Genomic DNA, 21,744 nt, shown 5'->3' with positions numbered 1-21,744 from the left:
CAGTGCCATGCTGAAAACATGACAGTACTATGGTGAAAACATGACAGTACGGTGGTGAAAACATGACATTTCCATGGAGGAAACATGACAGTACGATTGTGAAAACATGACATTACCATGACAAAAACTGACAGTACGTTAGTGAAAACATGACAGTACGATGGCAAGAAGGCAACAGTACCATGGTGAAAACATGGCATTACGATAATGAAAACAAGACAGTACGATGTCATAAACATGACATAACCGTGATGAAAACTTGACAGTACGTTGGTGAAAACCTGACAGTAAGATGGCGTAAACATGACGGTACGATGATGAAAACAATGACAGTACGATGGTGAAAACTTGACAGTATAGTGGTGAAAAACTCGACAGTACGATGGTGAAAACATGACGGTATGATGATGAAAACAATGATAGTACGATGGTGAAAACTTGACAGTATAGTGGTGAAAACGCGACAGTACGATAGTGAAATCATGACGGTACTATGATGAAAACAATGATAGTACGATAGCGAAAATATGACATTACAATGGTAAAAACGCGACAGTACTATGGTGAAAAAAAGACAGAATGATGGTGAAAATGCGCAGCCCCATGATGAAGAAAATACATTACGATGGTGAAACATAAAAGCAGGATGGTGAAAACATGACAGTACAATTGTGAAAACATGACAGTAAAATGGTGAAAAGGCGACAGTATGCTGGTGAAAAAAGACAGTACGATGGCGAAAAGGCGACAGTCCTATGTAGAAAACATGACAGTATGATAAAATTTGACAGTACTATGGTGGAAACATGACAGTACGATGGTGAAAACATGACAGTACCATGATGGAAACATGATAGTAAAATTGTGAAAACATGTAATTACCATGACAAAAACCTGACAGTGCGTTAGTGAAAACATGACGATGGCATAAACATGACATAACCATGGTGAAAACATGACAGAACGTTGGTGAAAACATGACAGTACGATGGCGAAAACATGACGGTACGATGATGAAAACAATGACAGTACGATGGTGAAAACCTGACAGTATAGTGGTGAAAACGTGACAGTACGATGGTGAAAACATGACGGTACGATGGTGAAAACAAAGACAGTACGATAGCAAAAAAATACATTACAATGGTAAAAACGCGACAGTACTATGGTGAAAACAAGACAGAATGATGACGAAAAGGCGCAGTCCCATGATGAAGAAAATACATTACGATGGTGAAACATAAAAGCAGGATGGTGAAAACATGACAGTACAATTGTGAAAACATGACAGTAAAATGGTGAAACGGAGACAGTATGATGGTGAAAAAAGGCAGTACGATGGCGAAAAGGCGACAGTCCTATGTAGAAAACATGACAGTACGATAAAACATGACAGTACGATGGTGAAAACATGACAGTACGATGGTGAAAACATGACAGTACCATGATGAAAACACGACAGTACAATTGTGAAAACATGTTATTACCATGACAAAAACCTGACAGTGCGTTAGTGAAAACATGACAGTAAGATGGCACAAAAGGTAACAGTACCATGGGAAAAACATGGCATTACGATAGTGAAAATATGACAATACGATGGCATAAACATGACATAACCATGGTGAAAACATATAAGAACGTTGGTGAAAACATGACAGTACGATGGCGAAAACATGACGGTACGATGATGAAAACAATGACAGTACGATGGTGAAAACTTGACAGTATAGTGGTGAAAACGCGACAGTACGATGGTGAAAACATGACGGTACGATGATGAAAACAATGATAGTACGATAGCGAAAATATGACATTACAATGGTAAAAACGCGACAGTACTATGGTGAAAACAAGACAGAATGATGGTGAAAAGGCGCAGCCCCATGATGAAGAAAATACATTACGATGGTGAAACATAAAAGCAGGATGGTGAAAACATGACAGTACAATTGTGAAAACATGACAGTAAAATGGTGAAAAGGCGACAGTATGCTGGTGAAAAAAGACAGTACGATGGCGAAAAGGCGACAGTCCTATGTAGAAAACATGACAGTACGATAAAATTTGACAGTACTATGGTGAAAACATGACAGTACGATGGTGAAAACATGACAGTACCATGATGGAAACATGACAGTAAAATTGTGAAAACATGTAATTACCATGACAAAAACATGACAGTGCGTTAGTGAAAACATGACAGTAAGATGGCAAAAAAGGTAACAGTACCATGGTGAAAACATGGCATTACGATAGTGAAAATATGGCAGTACGATGGCATAAACATGACATAACCATGGCGAAAACATATAAGAACGTTGGTGAAAACATGACAGTACGATGGCGAAAACATGACGGTACGATGATTAAAACAATGACAGTACGATGGTGAAAACTTGACAGTATAGTGGTGAAAACGTGATAGTACGATGGTGAAAACATGACGGTACGATGGTGAAAACAATGACAGTACGATAGCGAAAAAAATTACATTACAATGGTAAAAACGCGACAGTACTATGGTGAAAACAAGACAGAATAATGGCGAAAAGGCGCAGTCCCATGATGAAGAAAATACATTACGATGGTGAAACATAAAAGCAGGATGGTTAAAACATGACAGTACAATTGTGAAAACATGACAGTAAAATGGTGAAAACGCGACAGTACGATGGTGAAAACATGACGGTACGATGATTAAAAAAAAATTGCAGTACGATGGCGAAAATATGACATTACAATGGTAAAAACGTGACAGTACTATGGTGAAAACAAGACAGAATGATTGCGAAAAGGCGACAGTCCCATGATGAAAAAAAATACATTACGATGGTGAAACATAAAAGCAGGATGGTGAAAACCTGACAGTATGATGGTGTAAACATGACAGTAAAATGATGAAAAGGCGACAGTATGATGGTGAAAACAAGACAGTACGATGACGAAAAGGCGACAGTCCCATGTAGAAAACATGACAGTACGAAGGTGAAAACATGAGAGTAAAATGGTAAATATGCGACAATACAATGGTTAACACAAGACAGTACGATGGCGAAAAGAAGACAGTCCCATGCTGAAAACATGACAGAACGAAGGTGAAAACATGACAGTACGATGGTGAAAACATGATAGTACGTTGATAAAAACAAGGCAGTATAATGGTGAAAACAAGACTGTACGATGGCGAAAAGGTGACAGTCTCATGCTGAAAGCATGGCAGTACGAAGGTGAAAACATGACAGTACGATGGTGAAAACAAAATAGTACCTTGATGAAAACAAGACAGTATAATGGTGAAAACAAGACAGTACAATGGTGAAAACAAGACAGTATAATGGCGAAAAGGCGACAGTCCCATGGTGAAAACATGACATTACAAGGTGAAAACATGATAGTGCGTTGGTGAAACATGACAGTACGATGGCAAAAAGGCGACAGTCCCATGATGACAGTACGATGTTGAAAATGTGACAGTACGAAGGTGAAAACATGATAGTATGATGGTCAAAACGCGACAGTACGATGGTGAAAAGAGGACAGTACGATGTTCAAAAAATAACAGTACGATGATGAAAACGCAACAATAAGAAGTTCTTAAAGTGTAAATATGATGCTAAAAAAGAAATGAATATCAAAAAACAATGTGTTGCATTGTTTTCTTAATCTGATTGGATTCACCTTAAACATATATAATAAAATTCTGAAACGAAAACTTGTAATTTTATGCTGCTGATTATATATAGTTTACTTACGGTTACAAAATAATAATAATGCATAGATTGTACCTAAAACATACGTTTGCTGCATTCAATATTACGGAGGTAACGTTCATTTACATAGACACTGCATACTTGTATATCAACGTAATGCACCAGTCAATTGTAACCACGCCCCAACCCCACCCCCCTCTTCCCAGGTCCGTGGATTAGCGGGGACTTTGACTTTTGGTCCAGCCATGATCCCAGTCCTTCGGGGAAAAACTACTGGTAAAATCCTCGCAAAATTCCCCAGCACCCAAGTAAAGACTATTCCTGACTACTTTTGGCGCAAAGACAAAACCACCTCATTCACCCGGCACTACCGGACTACCTGAAAGGTAAAAATACGGCCCATTTCCCCGGCTATCCCGCCGGATATGTGGGAGGAGGGCGTGGTTACAAATTGACTGGTGAAAAAGCTTATACACTTTCTTAACATCTTAATCTTTCAGTATGTTCCTAGATTTTTCCAACGAAAAATGAGAATCGTTAAATTAACCATGGTAAAGGCACTCGCCGCATTTAATCAAAATGTAATATTATTATGATAAGTAAAACCAATGCTTGAAACATAAACAAATGTACCTGTCACTCTAGTGAATTGTTATATTGATTTTACGGTGATGCAAATGTAATACGTATGTATTATTATATTAAGGCATACGCAATCTTATTGTTTGCAACAGATTACTAAGATTATCTATGTTACTTGCGTCATCATGAGATCACATTGAAGACTTATACATGAAGTCATTAATCAAACATCTTTTCTTGTGCAAGAGTTCTTATACACGTTAACATTGTTTCATCTACTTTAAACGCTGGTCCCTATGCTAATTTTGTACAATATTGAAATAATATTGTCAGCGGCCTCCCGGGGAGCCAATTTATTATCTTGATAATGAATGGAAAACAACAGTTTCTTTAAGATATATATTTCTTCGATCATACTTATTGAAGTATTTTATAAAAGTTGTTTATCTGCCAAGCTTTATTCTTACAGAAGAAGATTTGCAATGGAGCAAATCTAAAATGTTAACTGTTAGATAGTCAGTTAAGTTACGGTGTTTCTTTAGACGTCGTATAGACGCCTATTTCATGTGACTATAATATCGATTTTATTTCGGACTTTAATATTATAATTGGAACAATCGTGTAGTTTAAAAAATAGTACATGTATGTAATTAAAGTTGGTATGGCACTTTGTTTTATTGCAAAAGTCACAATTTTATTATGTCTCTATTCTGTTTGCACTTAACCAAACATTTTTCGGCAAAAAAATAAAAGTCATGTTCTTACATATTTTCGTGTCAATATTTTAAACATCGTTGTTCGTTGCAATGTGACGTACCATTGCTAAAGTTGAATGCTCCTTGGACGTGATAATACTTATAATAATATTAATCATCATCATAAGCATAATCATTAAATTATTATTGTTATCATTATTATTTCCATCGTTATCAGCAGATTCGTAATAGTTCTTGTCTTCAATATCATGTTCATTTTGTCATCACCGTTGTCATAATCCTTTTGATTGTTGTCGCAACCATTGACGACGTGGTCGTCTTTGTATTTATGTTTATCGTATATTCATGTCTATATGAATATAACAATGTCAAGATTAAGGTTATGTGTCTGGAACTCTACATTTTAACATCCATATAAAAAAGGACACGTACAGACAGAAGAAACAAATGCACGGACATATGGACAGATGGACGAACAAACACGCACGCATACGTATAACGTCGTGCATTATCAAGTTACTATTAATGACCTTCAATGATTAATGCTTTATGATATTGAGCTGTACATAAAGTAATTATAAAATATTGTGTTGCACATCAAAACGCGTTCGTATAGCAATTATAATAATGATGTTAATACTTCCATTAGTTGTGTCTGTGATAAGTTACACGTGAAACATACACATATATCAATATCAATAATCATGCTTTTAGTCTGAAACTATGAAAAGGAGCATACACCACAAATTGACGCGATCAGACGAATGAAAACAGTTTTATCCTGTTATTGTTTCGATTTAAAATCGACTTCTTTTTTGAAATTACAGACGGAAGGATTGAGTTCTCAATCAAATTCAAGTTCTAACATGTACAATATATATTGTTTGATATTTACTTAGGTAGCGCCCATTCTAACAGTACCAGTATCAATGCTGTTGAATAAAGTGAAACCAAGTGCATATATAGAGGAAGAGGAGTATAATGTACACGTATTGTTAAATAAAATTGTAGATGGTGCTTTTTAACTAAGTAGGGCTGATTCAATATAGGGCATAACGAGTTCTGGTTATACACAGCTATAAACCGCTCGGGACTCGAACCCTCAACCCCCTGCTTGCAAGTCAGGTGCTCAACCACTATGAGGTATATGAGGTTGGTATACATCTGTAAGGGCAATCAACTAATCAACAAATCGATCCGGTGACCCAAAACTATACAAATGCGCATTCATATTAACAATAACCTGTGTTAAATTATACTGATAATAAAATATGTTACCTTTGACCATTCATATACATTTGACATTATGCAGTTGCAATGCGATCTGTATGAGACAAGAAATGGGAAAAAGGTTTTTGTTATCCATGCTTATTAGTCATTTGTTTCAGCTTTAGTCACTGTACTGTCAGCTTAGTCAAAAGCTAACATTATTATGATTGAATGTGTTGCCAGATATATATATTTTCAGTCCAGAGCCTATTTTCATAAGTTTGGACTAGATTGACGCTAAAATCAGTCAATAGTAAAACCTTTGTTTTATTTGACCAGTTAAAACTCTCAGTAACACCAGCATGATGTCAGATATCACCCTTGTAATTGCAAAGCCCATTAGTGTCAAGATCAGATCAATGTTTGTCTTGAAATCCGCAACAGTTGTTCAAGTGGCCTATAATTGCTCATCAGCAGGTCATAAAACGAAGCTTCAAGATTGAAGGAAAATGTCTAGAAATTAAGAAATTTGCGGAGGGATATAATTAACCAATAAGCAACAATCCAGAATGTGATTTATCAATATGACTATTAAAATAAAAGTGATTTTGACTGAACTGTTTAGGATACACAACTTTGATAGTCTCCTTAAATTTTGTTGAACTTTATCAGTTAATTGAAACTAATTCCCACAATATTTAGCTGAATTCAATAATGGATTATCTCGGAATATCTTTAGAAAACATTTCTTTGGAAGATGTTATTGATGAAGAAACCAACACATTAGGAATATCCCTTGAGGAAATGGAAACCTCTTTAAATGCTCAGGTACTTTACATGTTTTACTCAAATATTCTTATATAAATAACTCTACTTATGTAAAGCAGTTAACCTTTATGTCGTAAAGGCAGATTAAAAGCAATGTTTGTATTGAATACACCATGGAATTTATCTTTATGCTCAATTTAGATTAACATTATATTTTATAATGCTACGTAATTCCATTTACTAATGTAACGATATTTGATCAAACTGTATTAAGTACATGAATATGTATGATGTATGATTAACACAGTTAATGGTTTTTTAAGACTATTATAATTATTATAATATTTGACCTTTCAGGATTTGTCAAAGCATATCTTTGAGTTTGATGATGAATTTATCTTCAGCCTATAGGTAAACTGTTATTTTTTTGTTATTTAATAAATGTATACTGCCAGTGACGTTTATAGTTTGTTTGAGTGATTTATACTCTTAATGTGTGTGTATTTAGATCAACAATTGTGTTTACATTTTATACACAACTCAATGTCTGCCTACCTCTTCTGATTTCTTTATCAGATGGATGTCAAAAGTTGTATTGTTTCGGAGTATTCATTACCTGTTGTTATCTGTAGAAATCGAAAGGTCATACAGGCTTTTACAAACTTTTATTTGTATGCAATAGAACGGAACGGGTGTATTTTAGCTATAATGGGATTATTTCAACTTTAAAATATTTAATTGTTTACTGCGCAATTTACTTTCACTTTTGGTTTTAAGTGTCTGCAGTATGATTGTTGTTTAAGGGTCATTGCTTTTGAACTTTAATAAACACAATAAACAAATCAGTTACACTGACGTTCTCAGACTCGTCAGTTTTATTTATTTAAGTAAATCGAAGTTTCAAAACTTACAAAAGAACTATTTCAGTATAAATTTAAGCACATTTCGGCTTTTCATATTCTAGCGCAGAAGTATGTTTTTGCAATTTGTATTTACTTTACGCATGCGATTTTCTTTGGTTAATCATATACATTAGTATCGGCGCAAAGGCGCTATTTTATTATATGCGCATGGAATTCATGTTAATGGAATGCGCATTATATTATTGTGATCTTTTGTTCATTAATGCTCTATAGAGTTTTTATAATTCACCCAATACCGTGATTCAGAGGCATACTTGAAATTAAGAAATGGCTGAGTGTTTGATAATCAGAACTTTGAACGATTTTTTCCTGTTTTTCCTGCATTATACCCGGCTAATTCGGTGCCAGACTATTAATGGTCGTTGGTTTGAATCCCGGTAGGAAAATACGACTTTGATTTATACGGTCCCATAATAAAGGCGGTTGGCCTACTTGTTTATGACCGGGGACTCAGTCATTGAGAGGGATAATTGATATAATCGATGGACATTTTCAGTTCAATCGATGTAAAATAGAAAAAAGAAATACTTAGTATCATGAAGCTTTTGTAGTGAAATTCAAAAACACATGATTCAGAAATATTTAGCTCGTATTTATTAAACAAGTATTGTATTCTTGAAAGGGCAATACGAGGAGTATTCTCCCACGTTACAAGCATAACAAGGTGCAGTTATTTATGTTATGCTGTTGAAATGTTTTCCTATTGCCCTCTCAGGAATGCAATATTTTTTTTAAAATGTAATTAAATGTGATTCTTCAATTCACAACGTGTATTACATTTACATTCATTAAATGTTATTTGCATGCATTTACTAAACGTATAATGGTATAATAGTTTCAATAATTATGTATATATGCGCATTTATGAAACCATCATGTTGTTACTATTTATTTAGTTATACATTTTTTATAACTGATGTGACTCTTTAAAGGATGTAGGAGCTAATGTTTGCACAATCAAAGTATTCCAGAGATTGACTTTTACAAGTTACACAATAACAAAATGATGAACATTTATTATCGGCCTCATGTGTCTAATACATACGGTGTAACATAACTGCCGTCAGATAATCTGTTAACTTGTGCGAGTTGTTCGTGTTAACCACTTAATTATGCGATAATTATCAAGCTATCTAGTTAATAGAAACTGTTCTCTGTAAGATAAATATCACAATACTAAAAACTGGCTTCAAAGTGCTCGGAACTGCCACCTTTTTCCCTTTTAGCTGCATAAACAGGTTATCTAGTTATGATTAGCGAATTCCACTTAATTAGGAACATAATTACCGGCAGATAACATTCGTGTTACCACATATTTATAAATGCATTTTGGCCTTTAGCTTCAACTGGTTATCTAGTAAGTGTTAATGGTTAACAAGATACGATTCATGTTACCAGTTATTGTTTTGATTATTCCATGGATCATTTTCAATGTGCCCGTATCAAGCAGTCCTACAGTTTATGCCAGGTTTCTGTATTTTGGTCCATTTTCGAAGCCTCACTTCACAGCTAGGTGTTTATTATGCATGTAATTGAGATAATCAATTTCTGTCAGCAGGGGCCCATTAACCACTCTTCCCTGGTCAGTTTTGGGGTCAGAAGGATATTTATTAGAGAACATCTTCATTACGATTTCTGCACTAAAATTCACGATGACTATAGAAAAGCAATTTATATCATTTACTTTAAACTATTTATGAAAATGAAAAAAACAACATAATCATTGATTCCATAGCAAAGAAATGAAACATTAAAGTAAATAAAAAAATATATTCAGTCTTATCGTTTGATTTAATTTCGAACGGAATAACTTTATACATGGGATTTTTATTTATACTTTTCATTAAGATAACGTCAGCTGTCTACTTACTACAAAAGTATCAATATCAACCCTATTATACCCAATGAAATGTACAATTGAATGAAATGAATATTTATTTATGTATTACACGTATATCTAACAGTGTCAATAATGCAGCTATAATGAAGTTTGTTATATATGGTTATATTTAAAAAATATGTTTTTCGCAATTTTCACAACAAATGAAAATTAATACTTTCTTTTGCTGCATTTTTGGAACAAGAAAAGAATACTGCAAACTTGATACAGTGCTATTTTTCACTTTAGGATGATTACGCGTAATTCAACCGTATTAAATCATAGCAACATTATCCAATTGCTAACAGTCTCATAATTATAAAGTCTAAAGTTTGTAAACTCTGAAGTCATCACTTGGATTGAGGTTCGTATGTTTTCCTGTGAAATACTTTTTTGATTAAATTATAATAACTCTGGTTTTACTAAGTGCAGTGGGAAACGAAACCCGAGATGCAAAACGTCCTTACCTAAATAACGCCCGAGGTTTCTGGACTTTAGGTAATATAATCGTTAAGTAACATAAGTTGGCATATTACCTACAGACGGAATCACAGACAGACGGACGACCAAGGGCAAATCTATATGCCCCCCCCCCCATTTTATGGGGACATAAGATTTAATATTAAAAGAAATGTAATATTTTAACCATTTGCCAAAAAATAAGGTCATATATTGATGTACTTAGATATTCTTATTACTTATAACACAGCTTACAACTTATTTTTTTAATCTGAGCACTATATTACCTTGATGTTGAAACTGAACTTTCATAGGTTTCTATTGATACATTGACATTGTGGTCTTTGCTAAAATGCATTTCAAAAAAACATCATTGCCCACTTTTCATGTGAATTATATAAGCCCTCTTTATGTTTGTGTATCTTCGTTTATGTAATTTTCTAGAAAATTCATTTCCTAAAATATAGCTTTTGAAACAGCGATTAAAATCTTCTTAACTGACACAGTTAAATCAACGTTTGTTTTCTTTGTAAGATTTCTCTTCTTAATTTGCATTGTTGTGTGAGAACATTTTTCATTAGAAGAGTGATTAAACATTATACACAATGCATGGAAGCTTTCCATATTATATATATATATATATATATATATATATATCTCATTTACTATTTTGTCTTTGCTTTTGGAATTATCATAAAACATTGCTACCTTATTTCAAAATATACATAATACTTGTTTCAAAGCAGGTTAATATCATCATATGAGAAATGATCACAACAAAGCAATACTGTATTTTAAACCACTATATCCGGACTTTTGATATCATACCAGTATATTTGAACGTTATATGACTCATTTTATTTTAATATAATATTTAAAATTATCCAACTTTTTCTGATCGTTTGCACTCCTACATGCACAGTTGATGTAAATTTTTAATCACAGCAGTCACTGAACTTTTATTACATATTTCTGTAATACAATGTATGTAGAGCATTTTTCCAGAAATATATATTTTCTCCATATTATTTTCTCTTTGCGAAAAAGAAAATATATGTATATTAAAGCATCTTATAATAGGGTAATAACTTATTAGTAGTGCGTTTTGATTAGAGAGATGGAATTCGACTCAAGTCGCACGAGGCGCTTACTGACTGAAATCAATATCTTAAAACATCAACAACAGTTGAATAAGACATTCCGGATCAACATGTTATTAATATATATATCAATGGTTTAATTCACTTAAAAGATACATGATTTCGTAATAAATGTTACATTCATGACAAACTTGTTTTATGACGTCATTTTAACATTGCACAATGATACTTGATGGGCGTCAGTATAGTGGATTTTGGACTACCGTATATAATAATAATAATAATAATAATAATAATAATAATAATAACTATGATATACAAAATTTATACAAAAGCATTCGATAATAATATTATTTTGTTGAAATACCAAGAAAAACCTCCTAACATAAAATGGCCCAAATCTCAAGACAAGAACAGCTATTACTCTCAAATTAGTCAGGCAAACAGCTCCCAGCAGGGAAAGGGTCAAGTGGTCAGTTTAAAGTTATATTAGATAAGTTTCACTGATAAGCCCGAGCATCAGCTTGATGCTCAGTAGCGGCATTAACTTAGGAATGCAAGTGTTCATAACCTCGTGTATAGTGGTAAATAGGTTTATAAATATATGCCTTTGTGCGGTTAAACTGAAAACTAATTTTCTACAAGGGTTAGAATTTTAATATTTTAGTAAGTACCATTGGCATGTAGATTGCCGATATCCTAAGGTAGTTGGCGAAAAATAAAAATACGCTTGTGCCATTAAACTAAGTCCATTGCGCTCTACAATTCAGAGAAATTGCCTCCCATTTACTCCTCATTTTGAGAAAAAGGCTAATCAGTCCATGAAATCACCATGAAATTGTACCAGTCAATTAATTACCACTTAGTGGGCCATCCTGCTGGGCTGTTGAATGTGTGTATTCCCAGATGATCTTTGTTTTGACTGATACTGCAGTGTTAAGCTTGTGGTGAGTTATTGCATGTATCAAAATGATCTTAAGAATGGGGTAAATATTTGCATACATAGAGGATTGGCCTACACTAATTGATAAATTAAAAGTTAAAACTGAAATCACAATGTTTTCTTTACAGTTCTTGAAAATGATAAAGGGACATCTAAGTCATTTTTTCGTATGATTTCTATATCAGCCTTACTGGCGATAGCTTGTGTTTGGTCTTCAATTTTGTCATTGGTCGTATTTAAAATGAGTTGACTTGGGCGTGTGGGGATATTCATGACATTTAGTGATAGCTCTTATTATTAAAAATATATAATATCCCACAAATAAAGATCATTCTAAACTGTTTATGTAAGTATAATGGTATACAACAAAATTAATTCTTCAACTTAAAAGTTCAAGTTAACTGAATCAAATGAAATTTAATGAACGACAAAAAAAGTTAAAAATAAGATGTACAGCTCGTTTGAAACATATGCATTGGAATTGAATACCAGCTGGGCAGTCAGGAGTATTTATAAGACTGTGGCTTATATGTTGCTTCAGATCATTATCACAGAAATGTTGATAAGCAGTGACCCTGTGTAACCTTTATTAGAATGATAAGTATGGAAGTCACAAACTCTTGACATTATATTTAATTTTGCACATGAAGAAGTAAAACTGGAAAAAAGTCATGATACAATACTAAAATGACGGTTTAATTCAGGAGTCCGATGAACCATTGGCTGGTGTTAGTCCAGAGGAACCCACACAGCCACTTCATACATCAACACCAAAGAAACCCATACATGTATGTATTCAACTGCCTGCAAATATGGGAAAATTTGCTGCAGAAGACTATCCTTTTTACAATTAAGTTACCCCATAAAGTCATGTATTATTTTTTTAAATAATAAAGAACAATAAACAAATAGATCATATTTATTCACCGTGTTAAATTTTAATTGCTTAAAAAAACAGTTCATAGATATGTTATCAATTATAATTATTTTTCAGACAAGTAAAACAGGAAAAGGCAGACCAGTTCATATTTATGCACCGTGTTAAATTTTAATTGCTTGTAAAAAAGTTCATAGATAATGTTTGATCAATTATAATTATTTTTCAGACAAGTAAAACAGGAAAAGGCAGACCAGTTCGGAGGTTATTAAAGCTTAAGAAAACAGGGGAATTGCAACGTCTACAGCCATGTAGGAGATGATGTTTTCATAGCAATGTATCCCAGAACCAGATCATCAGGGCTAGAGAAAAAGTATAGACGAAGGATTTCAACTGTAGAGTTGACTGGATGTTGGAAAAATTTGAAGAATCCCCGAATTGTTTTGGTTATGTTACCAAACCTTTCAAGATTTAGTTGGTAATATTCCCATAAATATATTTAACTCTGTCAATAAATGTGAGCTGGTTAAACTCTGCGATTATGTTAAAGAATCAGTATGTATTCGTAATGTTATTCCTAATAATAATAATTATTATTATTATTAATTTAGTTCATCCTCTGATACTGCTGCCTTTACGTCAACATATTTGTGTCTTTAACCATAGCACTAACCATGTACAAGCATTTGATATCAAAAACCTAAGTGTATGTGTTTAGACGATGTTCTGATGTATATGACTTATAAACGTCTGTTCTGTTCTTTTCTGTGTTTTTTTTAATCATAATTTGCGAAAGTCCATACTTGTATTTAAAATAATTATTGTCAAATTGTAAAATTGCAAGAGACATACCTGTAATACTGAAATAACATTCTGGTAGGTTTAAACAACCAGGAATATGTAATCTATGTCGTTCTATCAATCAACACTTATTAGAGTCAAACGTCATGGTCATAACTCATATTCGCCATTAAAATGTTGTCGTATTTACTTATTCCCTTCTAAGAGGACACATTTTATCTCAAATATCTGTTATCATCTGAACACAATTGAACACTATGTCTACTATCCTCACACTTTGAATGGTCATAATCTTTAAACTGCCTTAAAGTCATCCAATGGCAATGACCAATCAGCTGTCATTTAAGTCCATGCATATTTCGATTGTTCAAATAATCCTGACAACATGGCGCTCAGGGGGTGGTGGGATTAATGTTTGACAAACATCTCTTGTTATAAAATGTTTATATTATTATTGGAAATATTACCAAACATTTGCGAATATTGCATGTCTTAGAAATGTTTAGAACAATTTTAGTCATACTATAGATTATTCTGGGAATATTACAAACATGCTGAAAAACCTGCCGTTAATTTTAATACTATGCAATGAAGATTTTGGTAATATTCCCAGAATGTTTCATGTCCTACAGCAGCCCACGTGGAGCTTTTTCTTTTGGATTATTTTATTTCAATTCATCTTTTGATATGCCCAAAAATGTTTTGGTAATGTTACCAAATATTTCAAGATAATATAATTGTATTCAGGATGAATTTGAGAACGATAACGGAAAATGTTCGTAATTCATTTTGGGAATATTACCAAATATTTGTGACTATTCCTAGTTTAAGAATGATATAGAAAATTTCTCGGCATAAAATGGATTATTTTGGGAATGTTCTCAAAAATGTTGAAAAGCCCCAGTTTTCAATACTATACTATGAACTGTTTGGTCCTACAGAAACTATTTGTGGAGTTTTCAAAGGCTTTTTGTTGAATAAGTTTGTTTCAGTTCATCTGGTAATATTCTCAAATAATTTTGGTAATGTTACCAAATATCACGATCAAATTGGTAATATTCCCAGAAAACCTGGGCATTTTATTCAGAATCCTAGAAGAAAATGTTCATCATTTATGTTGGGAATATTACCAAATATGTGTGACTTTTCATAGTTGAAGAATATTTTTAAAATCTCTGGGCATAATATCGATAGTTTTGGGAATGTTCCCAAAAATGTTAACCCCCCACTATAACTTTAAATACTATACTATGAAATGTTTGGTAATATTCCCGAAAGGTTTTGGTAATGTTACCAGAAATTTCAAGATTAACTTTGGTAATATTCCCAGAAAACCTGGACGTTATTTCCAAGACGAATTTTAGAATGTTAGCCGAAATTGTTCATAATTCAGAAAAATTACAAAATATTTGTGACAACCCCTAGTTTTTATTAATTTTTAGAAAACCTCTCAACATACTATGGATACTTTTGGAAATATTACCAGAAATGTTAAAAATACACCATAACTCTTCAATACTATATTACAAAGTGTTTGGAAATATTTTCAAAATGTTTTGGTAATGTTACCAAATTTTCAAGATCAAATTGGTAATATTCCCGGAAAACCTGGACATTATATTCAGAATCCTAGCAGAAAATGTTCATCACTTATTTTGGGAATATTACCAAATATTTGTGACTTTTCATAGTTGAAGAATATTTTAGAAAATCTCTCGGCATAGTATGGATTATTTTGGGAATGTTCCCACAAATGTTGAAACCCACACCATAACTCTTCAATACTATATTACAAAGTGTTTGGAAATATTTTCAAAATGTTTTGGTAATGTTACCAAATTTTCAAGATCAAATTGGTAATATTCCCAGAAAACCTGGATATTAAACTCAGAATCCTAGCAGAAAATGTTTATCATTTTTTGGGGAATATTACCAAATATTTGTGACTTTTCATAGTTGAAGAATATTTTAGAAAATCTCTCGGCATAGTATCGATTATTTTGGGAATGTTCCCACAAATGTTGAAACCCCCACCACAACTTTCAATACTATACTACCAAGTGTTTGGAAATATTTTCAAAATGTTTTGGTAATGTTACCAAATTTTCAAGATCAAATTGGTAATATTCCCAGAAAACCTGGACATTAAATTCAGAATCCTAGCAGAAAATGTTCATCATTTTTTTGGGGAATATTACCAAATATTTGTGACTTTTCATAGTTGAAGAATATTTTAGAAAATCTCTCGGCATAGTATCGATTATTTTGGGAATGTTCCCACAAATGTTGAAACCCCCACCACAACTTTCAATACTATACTACAAAGTGTTTGGAAATATTTTCAAAATGTTTTGGTAATGTTACCAAATTTTCAAGATCAAATTGGTAATATTCCCAGAAAACCTGGCATACTATGGATACTTTTGGGAATATTACCAGAAATGTTGAAAACCACACTATAACTCTAAAATACTATACTATGAAGTGTTTGGTAATATTCCCCAAAATATTTCTAATCCTACAGAAATGCTTTGAGGACATTTCAAAGGGTTTCTGTTGAATAAAAATGTTACCATGCTGAAAAGGGAAAGTTGCGTTTTCCCTTTTCATTTTGCGGTTTGTTATAATATAATTTTAAACAATGTATAATATAATTTTAAGTAACACTAACTTGCAAAAAGCTTACTGAGTTTTAACATGCTTTAGAGCGTAATATATTTTTGACATTTGTTCAAAATCCATCAAATCTTTGTGTCAATTGAATTAATAGAGCGTGCAGTACTTTTCTTATTCAGTTACATTGCCCATGACCGAAATGTTTGTGTTAAAACTTCATTTGTAGAAAATGAAATAGAACAGATATTTTTGCAAACTTGAAACTTTATTATTAAGATGTTTATCAGGCAGTAAAAGATGATAAAGGTCTCGTTTGTGGTTGCCCAGTTTGCGCTGTTTTGGAGCGGAAAGTGAACCAATGTGTTTCAAATCGACTATGAATACAAACTATTATTAAAACTTGTAGAACTGGAAACTGGACAAAAGAGAGTTCTGGAAAGAATTACGGAACAGCAGAATGAAAACGAAAAACAAAAGAAAATGCTGGAAACAATTTCAGAGCAACGAACGATTGTAGATAAACTTCAAAATACAACAGAAGGTAAATTATAAATTGGGTATGTATGGCTACGCTTCAAAATGGGAAGCAAGTCGGTTCTAGTTTAAACAATGTATAATATATATTTAGGTAACACTAACTTGCAAACAGCTAACTGAGTTTCAATATGCTTTAGAGCGATATTTTCAAAACCCTTCAAATCTTTGTGTAAATTGAATTAATAGAGCGTGCAGTATTTTTCTTGTTCAATTACATTGCCCATGTCCAAAATGTTTGTGTTAAGACTCTATTTGTATAAACTGTAATAGAAAATATATTATTGCAAACTTGACACTTTATGGTTGAGATGTAAATCATGCTGTTAAAGATGATAAAAGTCTCTTTTGCGGTTGCTCAGTTTGCAATGTTGGTATCGGAAAGTGAGCCAATGTGTTTCAAATCGACTATGAATACAAACTATTATCAAAACTTGTAGAGCTGGAAACTGGACAAAAGAGAGTTCTTGAAACAATTACGGAACAACAGACAGTAAACGAAAAACAAAAGAAAATACTGGAAACAATGTCGGAGCAACAAATTGTTATCGATAAGCTTCAAAATATAATAAGAGGTAAGCTTTGAACTGTTTATTGTTTAAAGGAACAATTCGAGACGGGAAGCAAGCGGATTCTAGATTAAAACAATAAATATCATTTATTTTTAGTGTAAACATTATATATTTATAACTTTTACTAAGTCCCTCTCGTTGGCACGGTGATGCGCGAGAGTGTGGTCTCGTGTTGTAAAGGAAACCGGAGTACCCGGAGAAAACCCACTTGCTCGGCTTGGTGACCACTAACAAAACTTATATGCGCACAGGCTGGGAATTGAGCCCGGGTCACTCGCCTTGGTGGAAAGCGAGTGCGCTACCTACTGCGCTATCCGGACAACTTACCTAACTTATGTTTGAGTAACAATTGTTTGCAAACATATAACATCATTTAAACATTTTTAAGAGCGTAATATAACTTTGTGCAAATTGAACTCAAGATCCTGCAGTAATATTATTGTCCAATCACATAACCCATGACCGACATCTTTGTGTTTTCAGGCTCTAAATCAACTAATGTTGGAACGACTTACACTCGGTGGGGGAAACCTTCATGTCCTGGTAACGGCACAGAGACTATATATTCTGGACTTGTTGCGGGGTCACACTACACTCATAAAGGTGCAGCTGCTAACTACCTGTGCTTAACACAGCAACCATCGTGGAACAAGTATAACGACAAACAAGAAGCCGGCGGACTTGTCTACGGAGCTGAATACGAGTTTTACCATCGAAGTCGACAACATTTCTTTGGTCGTGAAATAATTGATGAGGACCCGCCATGCGCTGTCTGTCGAACTGAACGGCCTACCGTAATTATGATTCCTGGCAGTCGACATTGTCGCGATGGCTGGACCATGGAATACCACGGTTACTTAAGCAGTGGGAGTTACGGACAACCTGCAGCTACTGAGTTTGTGTGCCTAGATGTTGACCCTGAAGTAATCTCAGGCGGAAGGTCAAATAATAACGGCAAGCTATTCTACCTTACGGAAATCAGATGCGGTTCCTCCTCGATTTGCCCACCTTATGTGAACGGTCGAGAGCTCTCGTGCGTCGTGTGCTCCAAATGAAGTTCTTTGAAATTTTATTATAGTATTATGTGATAAGTGTTTGCAATATCATTTACTGTTATTTAGTTATGGCAGGGACATTGCTTTTAAACCATGGCGTTTGAATTTTACTTGTGTGTGACGCACTAATAAATAATGATTAATTAATGCATTTGAGATTGTCAATAATAATTATCAATAATAAAATACATTTTTGTTTTATTCCATATCCATTTGTATAAAAAAAAATATTAATCGATATAATATGTTGGATCTCTTTTGCTTTACAATTTCCTTTGTAAATTAATCTTGGACCATTTTTAAAACCTGGGCTTCCAAGTGGAGTCAAGAAACCTAACTTAAAGCGATAAGTTTAATGTTAATGACTTTTTCATTGTATTATAATGATTCAGTTGATAATTAAACATCAAGTCATAGATCAGTTGTTGTTCAAACAATAAAACTAAGTATTACTGTAACAGATACGCATATTTGAAACTTCTGCGCATAAAGCATTGTTTTAACAAGGTCGTTATTAATAAATAAATTCGAATGTGTCATATAGTAAACAATTGCATAACAGGAAGCCATTTTTGAAGTGCCGTTTTCGAACAGGGTAATGTGTACAAGCACAAGTTTAACCCGATCATTTTTTACTTAAAATGGTAAATCAAAGCACTGAGAGTGCTCAATGCGGCAATGTCTTTTATAATCGATGTAGTGTTGAATAAAAGCGAAAATAATATTGCTTGGAAACTAAAAACATAACGACTCTTGGTTCAAATGGCAACATCAGAATTTCAAATCTGCGATACTATGTAAACATAGAGTGTGTTAGACACTGAGCCAACCTAGTCGAGACTGTACGTTGTTTAATTTAAAGTTACTTAAACGTGGTCTTCATTTGACAGATGCTATATAATTGCCGAATGTTGTTTATTGATATATTGAAGCCATGCGTTCAGTTGACCATGTTATTCCTTTACACATCAGGGCATGTATACTGCTATGCTCTGTAAGGGTGAAAGGCAAAAAACTGTCCTGTCAGAGAAATAACAGTCCGAGGCACGCAGTGGCGAGGTTGTTTTTTCGCTGTCATAATGGACAGTTTGAGGCGTTTCAATTACTAAATAATTGTAAACATGGCGCTATTGTCAACTTATTGGACACTGTCACACCGTTTAAAAAGATACTAATCGTGCAAATCTCTAAGGCAAAGCAAAATAAAGTTTGCGCTCATTAACGTGTACATATAAATTGTAAATATCTGTTTGGTTATTATTTAAAATAATTGTTTTAGAATACAACCTATGTTAACAGCCAATGAAATTGCATATACGTAACTGTACTAGGCTTATGAGGCTTAATCATTAAGAATTTCCACATTCACGGGTGTTAAAAGATTCGCCCATGTGCACTCATCCGATACACAGTACTTACATTAGATTTTGCGTTGACAATGAGTCAGCCAATGAGGTTGTATTCCAAGTCCAGATGACCTGAGTTAAAATCGTATGATTAAGAACGTCGGTTGTTCCGGACGCCTGCATATTTCTGTTTCCAGCTTTCGACCTCATCAACCCACCAACTTTTTACAGTTAATCCATAAAACTACATGTAATTCAGCTTACAGAAATACGTTCTTCAGTTAAATGGTTAAAGAGGTCTGAATAATCAAACTCCTCTTACCGACATCTATTTCATGAAAATATTCCGTTGAGGCAACACTTGTTTTCCGATTTGCACGTACAATTATCTGGTGTGTCTTTATACAGCTGTCAGTTTAGAATAATAATGGCTAATTAACATCACATTTCAATAAGGAATGCTCTAAATGCGTTATACTTGTCATCGCTGTTTTGCCGTTGATTGTTGAATGAATCAACGGGATGGTCGACTTCGCCATCATTGCGGATAATGTCCTCCAAACTTCCTGTGCGAGCGTTTAAGTCGCCATTTGGGATGATTGTGGCATCACCAATACATTTTTTTATGATATAATGTCTACGCCGCTTTTGACCTCGTCGTAGTTAATAGGCCAGTTTTCCGGAGGAGTTAACAACATTTGTTTCGTAATTAAATATATTTATCTATAAGAAGTACAACAAGGACAGTAAGTTCTTTGCATATTCGTTAAATTCACCAATGTAACAAAAGTCAATTTTTTCTCAAGCCGTAACTCTACCTTTTAGTATTCGATGTATAATAAGTTATTATTTACAGTGACTTGTTTCCTCTGTCTGACATTCTTTCGTTACATTTTATACATACCGTGGGAAAATCGACTGAAAAAATCTCGTCCATATGAAAATGAATGAGGCAAGGGAGACATTTTTTCAATGAAATTGCATGTTACACTTAAACACTCTTCAATAACCCAGTATTGTCAGTTGTCACAGCAGGCGAGTGGTCTAAGTGAATGATTTTAATTATTGAGTGATCAGGTGGTACCGACCTGCACGAGCTTTCGCCATAATACTACTGTTTCATCGAGAAAACATTATTGTGAGTGTCTGTGAGAGTCAGATTTTCGAAGACCCTTCCTTTCGGAACCAATGAAACTGCCTCATTCATTATTTATGGTTACGAGATTTTCCTAGCTACACAACGAAGTAAAGCGCAGTAGAGTATCGTGGCTATCCGACGAAGTACATAGACATTGTATTCAAGATCAACAGATTAATATTCGTATTATATCACAAATTACAATACCGGCTACATAAAGAAGTAGGAATAGTGATGTTTGATTTGTCATGTGTGTGTAAACGGAGGCCCCATTATATAATAAATATTGATTCATGATAAGTTACAATATTGATTCATGTGTATTGTTGTTCCTAGGACATATGAATCCATGGCTTATATCTGATTATCAAACCTCACAGTCGTTATGAAGTTTCCCGCCAAGCTTTTCCACTTTTTATCAAGAAATGCTTGTTCTATGGAACAGTTGTCAGTCCCATGTCGCTCTTATGCTCGCATAGAGTACTAATAGCATGAGCGTCTTATCAGAACGAA

The 21,744-nt window shown here is 33.7% G+C and overlaps 1 protein-coding gene across 1 annotated transcript in view; it reads left to right on the top strand.

Moving 5' to 3' along the window:
• LOC128209296 (uncharacterized) overlaps positions 1-19,163 on the top strand; it is a 40,791-nt gene extending 21,628 nt beyond the window's left edge. The window contains exons 2-4 of the mRNA XM_052913274.1: positions 16,993-17,127; positions 17,561-17,695; positions 18,176-19,163. Of these exons, the coding sequence (XP_052769234.1) occupies positions 16,993-17,127; positions 17,561-17,695; positions 18,176-18,747 (842 nt within the window). The 3' untranslated portion in view covers positions 18,748-19,163. The remainder of the gene's footprint in view (positions 1-16,992; positions 17,128-17,560; positions 17,696-18,175) is intronic.
• Positions 19,164-21,744: the final 2,581 nt, after the last annotated feature.

This window comes from Mya arenaria, chromosome 11, assembly GCF_026914265.1.
Source record: "Mya arenaria isolate MELC-2E11 chromosome 11, ASM2691426v1".
NCBI lineage: Eukaryota > Metazoa > Mollusca > Bivalvia > Myida > Myidae > Mya > Mya arenaria.
This window is presented reverse-complemented; position numbering and strand designations above follow the sequence as displayed.